The sequence below is a fragment of the Oryzias melastigma genome, linkage group LG21 (genome assembly GCF_002922805.2).
Source record: "Oryzias melastigma strain HK-1 linkage group LG21, ASM292280v2, whole genome shotgun sequence".
Lineage (NCBI taxonomy): Eukaryota > Metazoa > Chordata > Actinopteri > Beloniformes > Adrianichthyidae > Oryzias > Oryzias melastigma.
Window position 1 is genome coordinate 26760491 of NC_050532.1, and position 17338 is coordinate 26777828.

The 17338-nt window shown below is 38.3% G+C and overlaps 1 protein-coding gene across 1 annotated transcript in view; it reads right to left on the reverse strand.

Moving 5' to 3' along the window:
- Nucleotides 1-17338, reverse strand: part of thsd7ba (thrombospondin, type I, domain containing 7Ba) — a 255311-nt gene that overhangs the window by 53961 nt on the left and 184012 nt on the right. The window contains exon 14 of the mRNA XM_024286085.2: nucleotides 14843-15034. Coding sequence (XP_024141853.1) covers nucleotides 14843-15034 — 192 coding nt within the window. The remainder of the gene's footprint in view (nucleotides 1-14842; nucleotides 15035-17338) is intronic.

Sequence of the window (17338 nt, forward strand, 5' to 3'; positions counted from 1 at the left end):
CACTTTTAGGAGAAAAGTCTGACGTTTTAGAACAAATCCGCCAAGCCCAGCGTAGTTTAAAAAAATTAATAAATACAACAATACTAATCTTTTGATGTGTATAAGAAAAATATCAACGTTTAAGAGGAAAACTATTATATTCTCTTCCATGTTTGTTTTGGACAACACTTCCCCTGCTGTCAGTAGCAAACACCTCAGATGCAGCGCCCTCTAGTGGTTATTAGAGGAAACAACCGCTAAAAGACAACTGGTGTTTCCTGGGGAAATAACAAATATATGAGCCTATTGATGTCGCACCCATGGCTATATTATGAAAAAAACTGTGATTTAAACTCAGCAAAATACAGTAATAGATCTGTCTCTGTTAGATTCTCATATTCTACATATTTTAAAACAAAAACATGAGCCAGAATTAGCAGGCAGTTCATACTGTTGTGAAGTTGTCGTCGTTTTTCCATTTGTATTAAGACTAAAAAAAAAAAAAAAATGCTGAACACTAAAGAATATTTAATCTGAATTAACTACTTGCACATTCTGTTGCTGAAAGCAAAAAAAGCCAACATTTGTTGAACTGGCACTTGTGATTCACAACCATCCGAATTCCACTTGTATGCAAAAACTCAACATAATTAGGCGTGACGCGCACAGACAACGTGTGAAGCTCAGAAGAAAGGAAACGCCGCCGCAGTGCAGAATTCCACAGCAGAGAAGGAGGCAGTGGATCCTTTATTTGAAAGCAGCTTTGATTTTTTTTTCTTAATGCATTTTTTTTTTTTTTTTTACGTTCCACCACGTTGTGGTGTCGTTCATTATTAATGGCGGCGGCCACAGCCTTTGATTTAGCCGAGCGACAGCACAGGCGCGGGTCATTAGCTAACCGTGCAGCACTTACAGATAAATTCAGCATTTTTTAAATGAAACACACAAGTTTCCACACACACATGTAGACATACACATGTAAATATGAATATGTAAGTGTGACAGACTTGACTACGTAAAAAATCCTGATTGTGTTTGTGAACACACTTCATTTGTTTCTTCTGTGAAGTTCTTGGAGATGAACTTGGTTGTGAACAACACTGTAAAAAGTGAAACATTTAATTGATTAACAAAAGTGCTGTAATTTGTTAGAATTAAAATGATTATTTTCTTGCCAAATTAAAATATTAAATTGACTCAAAGTTTTAATTTGATGAAAATTCAGTTTTAACTGGAGCAAATTACAGAACTTTTGTTAATTGATCCAGAGTTTTACTTTTTTCAGTGTTATGTTGAACAGAATCATTTTTTACTTGATTCTGATTGGCTGTTGGCTTTGGATTAAACACTGACAACGCAGACCTAAAAAAGAAGTTCCGGTCAAATAGCCAAAATGTTCACTATCACTTCGCAGGTTGAACCTTTATTCATACAGGTAAGTCGAGTGAGCACAATCTCTCATTTACAACGACGACCTGAGTACACATCAGCAATACGGACACAGCAAACAGGACATTAAGTGACATACAGATAAAACACGACATCTTCTTACTTTAATAATCAAAATATTTACAATAAAAAATCTGCAGGAGGCACCAAGTTATTGATTACAATAAAAAGACAGAAAGAAACCCATTAAAAAAAAGTTAAAAACATCTGCATCCATCACTAATCACATCTGTTAAAGATGTCTTAAATGCAACTAATAAGACCAAAGAACACAACTTCAGGGTTTTCTGCAGCTCATTCCAGTCGTGGGGCCTAAAGACAGAATGAGGAGCGGCCCAGGGCGGTTTGAACCCTATCATAGTCACTGGAACAAAAACTATGCTTGCAATTTTGAGGATGGAATTAAGGTAATATGCAGGTTTCTTCAAAACAAACTTTTATTCATCTTCTGGGCAAAAACAGGCGGGTATAGGTGATCTCTCACTGAACTGATGCTTTATTGAACCTATCGTGACGATCAGCATTTATATGGCTTTCCTTTGTCGATGCCGGCACAGTGGCGTGTTGTCTTGTCAACGTATCAAACAGTCTTGTTTTTATAAAAATGTAATCTAAACCAAAAAAAATAAGAGTAATTTCTTTTGTAAGTGACCGTGGTATAAGCGGATGATGCCCTTCAAAGTTTGCATTATCAGAAATTAATTAAATGAAATTAATTAAATTAATTACATTAGTTTAATTAAATAAATTCAAATAATTAAATTAAGTCTGCGTCGGACAGTTCAGGCTTCCATGTCGTGCATTAATTTCTGATAATGCACACTTCGAAGGATATTATCCTTTACATAAATGAGTTTGGAAATAAATAAAACCTGAAAGGTGTTTTTCTTTGACTCGTTAACATTAATTTCATTCGTTAGGAAAAGTGAAACAAATAAATTTCGTCCTCAGCTTCCTTTCTATGTAGTGCATGTGTTGTTTTTGTGAGATTAACCCCCCCCCAGGAAAGATTTAAATGCCTTACATAGGATGTAACATTCAGTTATTGGCAATATAAAGACGGCTGTCCAGGAGCTGAAGAGACAACAGAAACAGTTTCCAGCCTTAAAATAAGCTGTGAATTAAATAAACGAATTGAAGAAAAAAGATTCTAAAAAAGTTTTGTTTTTTTTTTAAACAAAAAACACAGCCCGATAAGCAATAATAGTTATAGCTAATATTTCTTGTAAAATGCTCTTTAAAAACAGAAGACTTATAGGGCTGTTGAATGTGAATTTCAGCTGCAGGAACATTTTTAAAAAAAAGTCAAACACAAAACCCTTTTTCTATGAACTGTTTATGCAAATCTGTGGAAAACAATATGTGCACAAATTATTAGATATCCAGTGATTGACAGTTACAGTCATGAAGATCATTCTGACTGAACTTAGGAAAGCAAACAAACCTACAGAAACATCCCACACACTCAAACCCTGTCCTCTATTTAAATGTGTCCACAGAATATTTCAATCTTTATCGTTTCTTTGCTCCCATCTTTTACAAAAAAGAAAATGCTTTATTTAGAATATATACACAATATTTAGAAAAACTTTGTTCAAATTGCTTAATTACATTAAGATAATAATAATACATATTTATCTTTAAGAACTGAATGAAAACAATTATCAGTTAATCTATTTAATATTTAGCTTATCTCGGTCTCCATGTAAAAAAGCAACAGAATTATTAGTACTTTTTTGCTATTCGTTTTTTTGTGGATTACAAAAATAAGTCTGAGCGAATACTCCTCAGATTCCTAATGATCCCCATTTTAAAATTGGAAAAACGTTGGATTAAAAAACGTATATATATTTAATACTTGAGCAGTAAAGACTGATTGTAACATTTACTCAAAATGTAATGATATAAGTAACACAAACCTATCCATGTCTAGCAGATAGAACATTCCAAAATAACAGAATATTGTGGTTTTGTGTTTCATGCAAAAGTGAATTAAACCTCCAAACAAGATGTTTGAAACTTTGATTAAACTCTTGACTGCTCTCACAGATTCCTGGGAGCAGCTCCACAGATTTAGAGGGATTTTCTTCTCTACACACTAATGATCTCCGAGAACGTTTTGGCTTCTGATGGTTTCTGAAAACATAAAAGAAATATTAGCAAAAGATCTTGTTTTATGCATCGATCCTTCATGTTGTCACTGTTGCAAAACCCACGAAGAAGGAGCTCCCTCAATATTTAATACAAGCAAAATCCATTATAAATAAATACAATAAGTAAATAAACATTTTATTGCAGATTAAGGAGACAAGTTTTTCCCATTTTTTCTTTTTTTTTCTAAAAAAATATAATTATTTGAATATTAGATTAGCCTGTCTACAGTTACACGTTACAGCTTCAGTCGGACGCCTTAACCGTGTAACATGAACGTATTAAAAGATCAGGATGTTGAATAATCCACCATAACACAATAATATGGAGATACCTTCATTCAATTTAGTGTTTTTTGCTATATTTTCATGTTGATTCTCTCACATCTCAGTCAGGTGTGTCCATGCGGTTTAAAAGTGGGCAAAAAATGTCGCCCCGATTGTGTTTGTCTGCAGTTTCTGTGGTGGCCCCGCCTGTGTTTGTCCACATTGACTTAAGTGGGGATTCAGTGGATGACAGCTCGCTACTCGATACAACGGAACTTGCTAGCTCGATACAGTGGAGATCGCTAACTCGCTAAAACGGAGCTTGCTAGCTCAATACAGCAAAGGTTGCTAGCTCGATACAGCAGAGTTTGCTAGCTCGATACAGCAGAGTTTGCTAGCTCGCTAGCTCGATACAGCAGAGTTTGCTAGCTCGCTAGCTCGATACAGTGGAGATCGCTTGCTCACTAAAATGGAGCTCGTTAGCGCGATACAGCGAAGTTTGCTAGCCTGCTAGCTCAATACAGCAGAGGTTGCTAGCCTGCTAGCTCAATACAGCTGAGTTTGCCAGCTCACTACAGTGGAGTTTGCTAGCTCGCTACAGTGGAGTTTGCTAGCTCGCTACAAAAGAGCTCGCTAGCTTGGTACAGTATAGCTCAATAACTCGATACAGCGGCGCTCGCTGCAATGGAGCTTGCTTCATTTTTTCCACATAAAAGAAGTCTAAAACTAAACAATTGTTTTCCTGAAATGTATTTAAAGCTTTTTGTCTAAAACTTTAAAATTTCTCAGATTTAACAGAATCAGAAGCAAAAGTTAAGATGTTGTTCCATTAAGAAATATACAATTTCACAAAAACCACAGCAGCAAAGAGTCTGTGAAACAAATTTTTAAAAAATATTTTAAAAAACCTTTTCATTTAAAGCTAACTCGCAACAGTGTTTAGTTTTTAACTATTGTTCATAACTTGAAGCCCAATGAGGCAAATTCCTTTGTGATTTTGGGCTATATAAATAAAATTGAATTGAATTGAATTGAACAGTAGAGCTCGATACAGCCGAGTTCGCTAGCTTGCTACAGCGGAGCTCGCTAATTTGATACAGCGGAGCTTGCTAGCTCGCTAAAACGGTGCTTGCTACGGCGAAGCTTGGTAGATCGCTACAGTGGTACATGCTAGCTTGCTACAGCAGAGCTGGCTAGCTTGACACAGTGGAGCTCTCTAAGTCATTGCAACGTAGCTCACTAGCATGCTACACCGTCCACAGAGCGGCTGGCTAACGTAGCGAGCTAACCCACTATGTGCCCACTTAAGCCAAAGTGGACAAACTAATTCGGGGCCACAGTCTCTGCCCCCATAAACCATATGGAGCCTGTTTGCCTTGTTGGCTGGGATGTTCAACAAAAAAATAACAATAACAATAATAGTTAGTCTCATGGACATCAGTGTAAACAGAAAAAGGACATTAATTGAAACGTTTGCTTCAGTGGATGGATGAGTGCAGAAAGAGCATTTTTAATATCTAACAGCGTTATGTAATGAAAGCACAAGAGAACTTCTCTATTGTTCAGAGAGAATCAACAAAGATCTGACTTGGATCTAAATGCTGATAAATAATGTATGAAGCCTGGAGTGGATGTGCAGGAAACAACTTGTTTTATATAACCGAACCAAAGCAGCAATAACAACTGACGCTCGCCTGCTGGAGGTCGACACATCAGCTTATCACAACTGCAGTGATTTTCTTCTTCTTTTGGTTCCTCACATCAGGGGGGGCAACGAGAAGAAACAGCAACATATTATCTGTCATCTCCAGCTTCTGTTCTCTTTCCATCTTTGACTCTGTCCATGCATCCTTCTGACAAAATGTGAGAAAAGCCTCATCGTTTAACCGTTTCCTCTGCGTTTCATTTCACCTCAGCTCTCCATCTCTGCTTCTGCCTCCAGAGATGTTAAGGTTGAGTGATCTCAGTCGAAGAGAATCAGACCAACTGATGGTTTCTGCTGGTTCCTTCAAGTTCTTCTATCAAAGCTTTTTATCTATTGGTTGAACTGAGGTCCTCCAATACAACAACAACTAATAGATCATTTTGATCTTCACTGTTGAGATATTTCCTCCAACTTGAGAGGGGAGAACCTCCAGCAGGATTTCACTCACAACTCCAGAAACTTTTTTAGTTTCCTTGAAAGTCACGAGAAAGAACAGAATTCTGGTTTTGGGGAGAAGAGTAAAACGGTGTGGCAGTGTGAGGAAAACTTTGTTTTTAGATACTTTTAATTCAGTTTTGCTGATTTATCCCAGAATTTCTTCATTCTTTTGGAATCCTGTCAGATCTGCCACACAGTGTTGCCAGATAGAGTCACGGTTTACCAGCTAAAAAGTCATCTAAAAACCCCACAAACAGTTCATCAGTCACCAGTTAGCCATAATTATTCATTGATTATTATTTGCTTCACTTTTTGATTGAAATACCAACTTTAATGATATAACATCCAGCTTTGTTCCGGTCAGTCAGAGTCAAACATACAATAGTGGACTTATTAAACTTTATTAGAACCACCAATGAACAAATGTGCTCACATGTGGCCTCTTTTTCTTTTTTTTAAATGCTCTCAAACATCAAGAAGTATTAGAATAAAATACAAAGGGTTCTGGATTAATTATCATTATGAAAGTGGAAACTGTTCTTCACATGTTTGTTTTCACTTTTTATGAATTTAAGTGTGATAAAATACAAATAAATGACCTTATGAAACATATTAAATAGTAGTTTGACTTTTTTTTTAACCTGTTCTCCGATAAATGCTACGTTTTTAAGTTTTTTGATGGGCCTCTGATGCGGTGCAAGATGGCTCCAGAAACAATCTCTACCCAGAAGCGGAAATTTCCTAAACTTTAGGAAACACTTTCAAAACTGATATTTTAAAACCTTTTCAAAAGTAACAGCTTTGAAGCTTTTAAATGTGAATAAACTGTAACGGTCTAACAGTTTAGTGTGAAAGATGAGCTTCAAATGGGACAGAGAACGTTCATCGTTTTATTTCTTTCAAGTCATCATTAACAAGTGTTCACATTTGTAGAACTACACTCGCTTCTAAAATGATGTGTTTTCTCTGTGAATCAGCTGATCACGTCAGCAGGTTTGATATATCAAAAAGAAAAAAAAGGTTGAAAGCTTAAAACGGGGGTTCCGGTCGAGGACTTCCGGTTAATGATTTTAGGAGCAAATTATGCATTTTTGCGGCCGGCTCCAGGAGGGGGAGGGATTATTTTTGAGCGCCATATATTTTCTCTGTGGCCAGATTCTCTTGAGCTTTTTAAAAAATATTAAAGGCCCACTCCAATGAAATTCATGTTTTTTGTGCAGTTTTAACATGTTATTGTAGCATTTTTTCATGATAGATGACAAATGTAAAGATAACTAAGATTAAAACAACATTTATGAGTTATTTTTTTTTTTTTGTTGTGAATAAGCAGATGAAAAAGTACTGTTTGACAAGATCGTATTTGTGACGTAAGCTCCCCGCCCCATTCTGATGCTATGATAATTAAAAACCACTTTGAAAACAGATACAAAGATGATTGGAAAGGGACTTTAATTAGTTCCATCTCAAGGTTTTTTTCTTATGTATTTGTTTAGTCACTCATTTAAATTGATTTGTGTTATTTGAGTTTTTATTTGATTTTGTTTCACTTTTTATTTTATCTTCTTTATAATAAATAGTTACTGTTTTAAGTTTTAAAAATTGGCATTCTGTTAGCTTTTTGGGACTACTGGCATTTACTAAGATTTTTTTAAGGATATTTTGGAGTTTAGCTCATATTTCAGCTACATGCTAGCTGTTTTGGCTAACCAATTTTTTTTTTTTAGCTTGTTATGCTAATTTGCATTTAGCTAATATTTTAGCTGGTTATCAGCTTCAGCGTTTTTATCTATCAATTCCAGCATCTTCAGCGGCCAAATTCAGCTTATAGCATTCTCATTAGCATAATCACAGGTAATGCTGTTTATCTCGTTCATAATTATGTTAAAAAGTTACGGTTTTAAACTTTTAACAATGTCGTTTTAGAGTCTTCAATAAATATTTATCCTGTTCGGCCCGCGACCTAAGGTGTGTTTTGGATTTTGTGCGATTGAGTTTTCTTAAAAGCACACTTTTGACCTGACACTATCCTTAGAAATTCTCGACCAAAGAACATCTCCACCAGAACTTTCCTGGTGTTGCTCAGCCTGCTACTCCTGTGCCCCCCTCATTGGTACCGAGGGGCCCGTAGGTGTCCTCGGCCTCCAGAGCTCCGCGTCAGCGAGCGGCCCATCTGTTTCTGATTGCAAACATTTTTCAAGAACTGTGAACTCGCTGCTTTCACAGTGCAAGCCTCTAACAATCTGTTCAATCCACAGCTCTGCTGGTGGTTGATTGAAAAGTGCCAGTGTGACACCACTTTACTCCGACAGCCCATTACTGCTAATAGTAACACAGACCTCGGGGATCATAAACAGGCAGGATTTAGGAGAACTACTTCAAACTTGTTTGGGAAGTATGCAGATCAATCAGAACTTAAGCCTGTGTGTTGTTCTGTGTTTCAAACCCACAGAAACACTGAAAAACATTTAGTTCAGCCTCATCTGCCTGAAAATAACAGCAGATGTGGGATCAGTGTGGAAATTCAGATAAATAAAAATGTTGAGACTGATTGAACGTTCATTTTTACTGCCTGGAAGTTGAAATCAAAACAGATATAAACTTTATCGACAAACTAAAAAGCCGTTAACCTGCGGAGCCTCGTGGGGTCGGTCTCCCTTCATCTCACACCTGCTGAGTCGCCCCGTACGCTGTCGCAGATCCTGATTGGCTCCGCCTTCCCTGATCCTCACATCTGATTGGAATTCTGCAATCTTGGAGGAACCTTAAGCCTGAAGCTGACAGTCAGCTGCTGCCTCTTTATCAGTGAAGCACAGATTCTCTAATCTGATCAAAGTCTCGTTTTTTTTTTTTTTTTTTTATATTTAGAAAGTTTATGTTCAGATTTCTGTCCAGAAACCCAAAGATTCTTCATCCATGGAGGAAAAAAGTAACCGTCTGCTGTCCTCTCAGTAACCCAGAAACACCAACAACAAACTTTTAGTTTGAAAATTAAGAAAAAATAAAGCAAAATAAACATTTTAGTGATAAAACTAACACAACATGTCATGTTTATTTTCAAAATACAAAATTAAAACAGAGTCGCTTCACAAAGACTGAAGCTAACGCAATTAGCGTGTCATTAGCATCCAGTTTAATGTTCAGACACGATCAGAGGTAATTTAGCACTTGTGCTAATTCTGGTATATTTATGTTTTTGTTATGCTAAAAAAATGATAAATTGGCACTGTCCTAATTTAGTTAAATAAAAAAATGAAAAACAACTAAAACGTGGAGGAGAATCTAATCGTATTTAACTCTGTGACATGTTTCTTTTTTTAAAGTCGTTGGGGTGGTCATGAATGCAGACGGAAGAATAGCCCACTTCTACACATACATTTGATCCGGCGTCCGGACAAATTTACACATCATCCAATCAGAGCTGCTGCCTTCCGGCGATTCGGCTGCCACTGCCAGCTTCTGCCCGATTTTGTGATTTTGTCGTTCCTGCCTGTTACTGGACTGCCGCCGTGCTACCACAAAACATCCCCCGGCGGCGACTGACCGATGTCAACATTTAGAGAAAGATAAAATGGTCACTTTTTCTTTAAACCTCCGCAGCGCATAAAAATACGACTGCTGCTTCACGACTAAAAATGCTGCTGCACTGAATTTGCTAAAAAACGTGCCTTAAGGTCAGTGTGCAGAGGTAGTTTAGTACATGTGATCGTATTCTTACTGGTGCCAAAGGAATTAATAAAAGAATCAACAGTCACAAACTACACTCTAACCTGCATTATAGACACAGATGTAAACTCAGTAGAAAATCTGCCCATCCCTTTAAAAGAAGATTAAAAAACACGTTTCTGGGGATTTTTAACTTCTATATTCATGAACATTTAAAGGAAAAACAAAAGTAAACTAAAACACACAGACCATAATAATCAGTTTTTTACAGAAACTGTTCAGAGTGATTCCAATAATATCAAATGATGGACTGCAGCTCTAAAAGCACATGGGATAGATGAGAAGTTTCTCCACAGTTAAGCTCCTTCAGACCCACAACGTCTGTCTAATCAGTGGAGAGAATGACCTGCAGAACACGACGCCTCCATTATTATACATGACTTTGTTCTGCTGAATATATGCAAACAAAAGTTCTCAAAAACCTTTTTGAAGAGAGAACAAACGAGGAAAGTCTGAGTTGGAAGATTTTTTCCAAAACATGATTTCACACATTCAGGTGACAAGAACCTGATTTGTTTTGCTTCTTCACAAATGTGTGTTATTATGAAACATAAAAGACGACGACCGGAATAAACCGGAATATTGCTGCTGCTGCTGTGTTTGAAAAAGTTTCAGCTTTGACAAGAGATGATACTTAAATGAAATAAGAAACTTTCACGTTTTCAGAAAAAAAAACTTTTGTTCTGTAATTAAAAAGTTCAAATATATGTTTGATTTATTGATGATTTGATTTAATATAATTGATGTTTTTAACCCTTTGATACTTGATGTGACGCCGGAGACGCTTAAACACAAAATCTTTAACATATTGTAACTGTTTTGGCTAAGCTAATTTTTTTTTGTTTGTTTTTAGGCTAATTTAGCATTTAGCTAATATGTTAGCTGACTATAAGCTTTTTTAAGCTCTTTTCAGCTGTTAAATTCAGTGTTTTTAGCTATAAATTTCAGCTTACAGCATTCACACTAGTATTATCACAGGTAATGCTGTATATCTAGTTAAAAATGTAGTTCTAGAGTGTTCAATAAATGTTTATCCTGTTCGACCTCAGGTGTGTTTTGGATTTTGGCCCCTTGTGCGATTGAGTTTGACACCTCCGCTTTAAAATATTTACCTTAAAAAGCAGCTACTTTACTTTAGTTTGGCAAATGAGCGACGATACATTTGATGTTTAAAAAAATACTGAATTAAATCAAAGGTATTAGATAGTGCCGCACCATATCGTCTTTTAGGGGTTAGGAGATAGTGAGTGAATCTATAAATAGCCCTAGTGAGCCTTTATTCACACTCACCGAGTGTTTTAGGAAATTTCCAGGACATTGGATTTTGGAATTGTGGATTTGGACACGCCAACAACATGGTGAACTCCACCTAATGGACTTTCAGGGAATAGAGAGTGAATTAAGACACAACCATTCTGTTGACCCTCTGACACCAGAGATTTAACGGGCGCCACTAAACAACCCGTTTCTTTAAGTACAGTAAGTTCTAGATTGTTTATGTGATCAACATGAATCAGCTGATTCTGACGTGGAGAAAATCTGTTTTTTCTCCAAACAAAATCAACCTGTTAACATAAATTACATAAACGACTGATGATTTTCGGTAGTTATTATGTCCCACTTCTGCACTTTTATCCATCCAGTCCTTCTGCTCCTACCCTGCTGGCTTTTGTTATGTTAGTTTGGGGTTGGTAGTCTTGATTTCCGGGCTTTACTTATTTGTTTTCTTTAGTTAGTTTTGGTTAGGGGGAGCTGCTGACTCAGACGGTTGACATGTTTGGGTCATCAGTCTCCATGACTTATTTTATGTTTGACCGAAGAACCAGTTCTCTTTTGGTTTGTTTTTGTTTGAACCAGCACAAATTAATTCTTGTTGGTGTCCAAGTTTCCTTATTGTCTCCTTTTGTACGTTTCCCCCCAGACCCGAGACAGGTTGACCCATAGGGGGCGTAGCAGTAGTCAAAGCTGCTATGGTATTAAAGTCTCACTTCAATCGTTCTTTGATCTATTTTCAAAGCACTTCCAGTGATTTTTAATTATGATTATGTCGTTTTTTTGCTAAAAAACTGTCATTTTTAGGACATAGTTTCCCATCCGAGTTTATGGGCGAGACAATAGCCTCAGCGTATGCTCGGTGCAAGAAAAATGGCGAGTGATTTTAGAGCTATTCAGCCATTTAATAGCAGCTCAGACGAGGAAAATGAAGACGTTCATGGATCCATTTGTCTGTAAGTGGATGATCAGACCTGGAAGCTTGTGGCCTGCCCACTGTAACACCTACGTCCCTGCTACAGGCTTTTTTCAAACGGAATTTTTTGGTCTGCTCCTGATTCATTTGAATAAAGAAATACTAAAAAATGCAACTTTAAGCTTAAATTTCTTTATATATGTCCTCCATCATCAGAAAAAGTCAACAAGAAGATGTTAAAAACACTACTTTCACTTTGGACCTTAATATACTGCAACCGTCTACATGTAAAACTGAGATGTTTCTGCGTCTGGAGCCTGCTAAAATCCGCTTTCCTGCTTGTTTTCCAGCCCAACCTGCTGCTGACAACCGGATCAAGTAAATCCAGCTTCTGAAGGACTGAAGGGTAAACAGCAATTGATGCATGTCAGTATACTTCAACCACAAGTGGCATCCAATCCATGCTAATAAGTGTGCCCCCAGGGTAAAAAGCCCCTCTGACTGGCGGCAGAGCGGGATGGAGAGTGTTCTTCCAGAGCGCTGCATAAAGCCAGCTGCCACTTTAGTGATGACATGAGTCTTCCTGGTATTATGCAGCTACAGGGGGTGGAGTGCTGCCGGAGCAAACTGGAGCAGCACTCCAGAACGGCGACCCAATCACCTCATCCACCTGTGTGTGCACACATCCTGCCTGAGAGTCTAATGATGCAGAACCTGCTATGGTCGGGCGTCAGTCCTACATTTGATAACTCTCTACAGGCAGACTTATCACCGTTTCCCCGGGAAACACAATGAAAAACAGAGGATTGTGCCGTCGATGCTGCAGCGCTGGAGCGAAACCTCCAAAACCACAAACGCTTATGTAGAATTCAAAACCACAAAAATATTCAATTTCCTTGACATTAAGAACAAGCGACATCACACGCCGATTATTTTTGTTTTCAGAATTTTTTTCTAATCTTTTCCCATATTTTACTTTCAATTTTCTCTAAACTAAAGACAAAACCAGAGCTGGTCCGCATGTTTCCTGTAGACATACCTATATAGTCCTTTACTACTTTCTTAGGAGGCCCAAAGTCCTTTACAGTCACCGTCTCATTCACTCCATTGGTGCCAACCAAGAAAACAATGTGAGGGTTCAAACACATGAGCGGGAAGGCGGGGACTGAACCTGCAATCTTCCAATCAGAGGTCACCCGCTCTACCTCAGCACTCCATCGCATCATGAAAGTGAAACATGATCACACGCCTGCACGATGGTGTGGAAGCAGAAAACTGGTGACGCTAAAAGTGTTTCAACTCCAAGAAGCAGCTTGTTAGGAAGACTTCATGAAAAGCAGCACGTCAAGTGTTCACTTATGTGGTTTATGGGGTTCTGAGATCACGTTCCAGTTAGCACTTTTTTGTTGTTTTTTTTTTTTTTGTTAAATGAAAAAGTAACGATACCATATACTGTGGAGCACAGGTGAATTAGTCAGTGTCAGACTGCAAGTTTTTCCTCACAAGTACTTTTTAATTAAAGGAAAAATAAATGCTTTGTTTTTAAGAATTAGGAACTAAACGGACTTCTTTCTTCAATTACCACAAGCAGAGATGAAGGTGAAACGTGAAGCGTGGGAGACTTCCAGAGTTAAAAACCATCAATCTAAGTAACAGACTTTACTTCAAGTCATTCATGCTTTTCTCATTCTATCCTCTTGCAATACAACTGCAAAAAAACATCATTTAGTGGATATTAGTTTGGGCCAAAAAGCATCTTTCCATGAAGTCTCACTAATAATCATTTCAAAGTGTTCCCAGTGGTCTTTCAATTATTATTTTGCCGATTTCAGCCAAAATATTTCTTAAAAAACTGTTTTACTAAGATAGTTTCAGCAGAGCGGCAGGACTTCATTAGAACTTAAGGAGTGATGACGTAGAGCAACCCCGCCTCCTCTTCTCGTCACTCATAACTGAGAGCTCTCTGTTTACACTCTCCCCCTAGCTTACAGCTCCTCACACTCACAAGCTAACATTAGTGGTGCAGCAAAAATGGCGAGTGATACCAGAGTTATCCAGCCGTACAGGTCTAATCCAGATTCCAGCTCAGACTAGAACATAAACAAGTTCATGGATCAATTTGTGTCATTTTCTGCCTGTTTTGTGCTACTTTTTTAGTTTTTTTTTTTCCTTTTCTCCTGTGCAGGCTGCTGTGACTCCGCCCATTCTCCTGTAGAGCTACGAGCTAAATCAATTTTTTTCTGTTTGATTTTGAAGGTAAAATGTCTTGATGTCAACAGTATTAGAGTACTTAGTTTGTGGTGAGCAAAGTAAATTATTAAAAGATTTTCTGAAAAACAAACAAATGCAAAATCCAATTCTTCTGAAAGCCTCCGTAGACATGAGGCTGAAATCCTGTTGCTTTCTGGGAAGTAGAGAGGGTGTGTTTACTTCAGACCCGACGGCATCCAATCAAATATTCATTAAGACAAATATCCAGTCCAGTGTGAAACCCCAGCCTCCAATTCAACTGTTCTCACCCGTAAAAATTAGAGATCGCTTTTTATAATAGAAAAAAAAAATCCAATTTAGAAGTGACAAAACCCATGAGTGGAAGTACAGAAGGAAGTTACAGGAACAAAAGCTGAATGAGAGAAGAACCACAGCAGATGAGTGTGTTTGCCCACAGAGCATCAGCTTTATAACAAATGATGCATTAGTTGCAATTAGTGGAGTCCAACAAAGAGCAACGAAACACCATCCGAGCTCAATCGATGAGCATCGTTCCGCTATAGCTACACATTAGTCAGAAAACCTCTTCAGCTTAAACGTGGACCACAATGGCTTCCAGTCCAATCAATGACAAACAATGACACCCAACGTCACAATCATTGACCTCAAACGTAGTAGATTTGTTGGGAATGCGTTTTTCCTCTTCATTTGAGCGTATAAGCAGGTCCTCACCTGTGAGCGCGCGCGAGCGGCTCCGTGCGCTCCCACATCCAGCACATTCAGAGAACTTGGACCAGGCGGTTAGAGTGCAGTCGTCCTTACAAGCCACCCGGCATCTCCTGATCTGAGGAGGCAGAGAGCCGGCCCATCGCAAGCACTCCGTCAGGTTCGCCGCCTCTCCGTTCTCGCCAACGCAGCTGACACCTGAAACACACGAGAAGGTAAAGCACTCTCCCAAAAGTGGAGAAAAAGGATTTGATTCTGGGAACCAAGATTAAAGGGATCAGAGTTCACAGAAGTACCTCTATTTGTTTATTGACCTTTATTTTAAGAATCATGCCTTAGATAAAACATTGAAATAAAATAAAATTTGGGTTTGGGATAAACTATAATAAAAGAGACAAATTGAAAGAAAAATATTCTCATTGCTTCAAAACTGATTTGATTCTTTTTTTTTAGATCAACTGATATTTTATGGATTTGATTAGAGAAAAAATTTCAAATTGTTGACCGAGAACTGTGCAGTGGCTGGTATAGGCTCCAGCAACACCACGATCCCAACTGGTAATAAAGGTGGTTAAAGACGAATGAATGGATGCACGGTCGGATGAACGAATGGATGGATGGACAGATGGATGAACAGATGGATGGACGGACAGATGAATGGATGGATGGACAGATGAACAGATGGATGGACGGATGAACGGATGGATGGATGCTATGGCAAGTGTTCTTTATCATTTGTTTTTCATGTCGTTCTTAATGCCTCTGCTTTGGTGCAGTGGGATTCATGTGTTGTTCTTGTTTCTCCTCTGGCGGAGAGAGAGAAATTCCAGATGGCTCGTCTGTGTTCCTGTTCTTGGCAGTGGACCTTGCCTCTGGCTCGTCAAAGTTTTTCATATATGTTTTTATTTTATGCTTAAAAAAATTGATTAGTCTGCATATAAATTAGTCTTTTTGGATAATGTGTGTGTGTTTCTTTTTAAATACTTTCTTGGTGGGGCAGTGGTTAGCGCTCTTGCCTCACAGCAAAAAGGTCCCGGTTGGGTGACCTGAAACAGAACCACCAACATGTGACCTTCCTGTGTGGACTTTGCATGTTCTCCCCGTGCATGTGTGGGATCTCCCTGGAGACACCCCCCCATCCAAAAACGTGCTTCATAGGTTAATTGGTGACTCCTAGGAGTGAAACGGTGTGTGATTGTGACTCTGCGACAGACTGGCGACCAGTCCAAGGTAGACCCTGGCTCAACCAATCAGTAGCCGGGTGAGCCTCCAGCACCCCCGTGACCCCAAAGGGTACAAACGGCTAAGAAGATGAATGAATACTTTCTATCAATACTGTTGTGACCCATCATTTTCAGTGCAGATACATCAACTATAATATTTAAAATTACAATTAGATCAGTGAAAGTTTCTTTTCCTAACAGATTAATTTGTTGAAATGGAGATCATTCATGATTCTGATTATGTGATACAATCTCTAGGATTTCCAGCCTATTGTAGCTTAGAGTCGTGGACATGGATGGTCAGTGAGAAATCCCATCATAATTGTAAACGAGTGGAGGCTCACAAACAGGAGGATTTCTGACATTCAGTAGATTATCACCAACTTCATCAGAATGGAAATATCTGCTTCAACCTCTGCTATAATCAGTGTGTCTGCTTTTAAAAAAACAGGCTGGATGTTGCTTGATGCTACAGTTAGATGATAAATCAGGTTTGATTCTGGTGGAAAAAGCAAAGGATAGAACCAAAATGTCCCGAGACTTTAGACTGAAGCCATTAAACCACCAGTGGATGATGCATAAATCAAATACTGTCTATGTCTTCCCTTCTTGGCAGCAACATTTGAGCTTTTGCACTAATAATAAAACCAAACTTTTGTGCTGCAGTTTTAATAATTCAGGTCTTCACATTATGTGGTTAAGAAAGGGAGAAAAGCAGAAGTGAGTGTGAGCGGCTGCTCTGTTTCTGCTTCTTTGGTTTTTAGCGGATATCTTTTGGTAACCACAGCGAATCCTCCAACCAACCTCTTCATGTCTTCCTTCTCCACATCCTCCATAAATGAGGATCACCCAGCGTGCAGGGCTGGGTCATGAAGGAGCGCGCGGTTAGTAATGGGTTAAAATCCCGACTCGACCTTCTTTGAATTCATATTTACTTTAATAACTCCAAGGTTCCTCCTGGTTGTACATAAAGGTTCCACACCTTCATATATGCAGAGGCTGAACGTGTTCATTTATAGTTCAGCCTGACTGGATGAAGAGAACGAACGGTTTTGGAGAATGTTGTTTTCATGTTTCTCAACACTTGCTTTGGATTTATTATCTAGAAGTTAATTGTCATTCCAGGGCTGTTATTTCCCCCTTAAAGAGCGCAGTGTAACACAGACATCCAGCTCTGCAAACAAAACAATAATTGTCAAGAGGCTGGCGCTGCTCTGCTAACATGTTGGCAGTTAAAGTGATTTTTTTTTCACGTCCAAGCATCACTCTCAACAGCAAA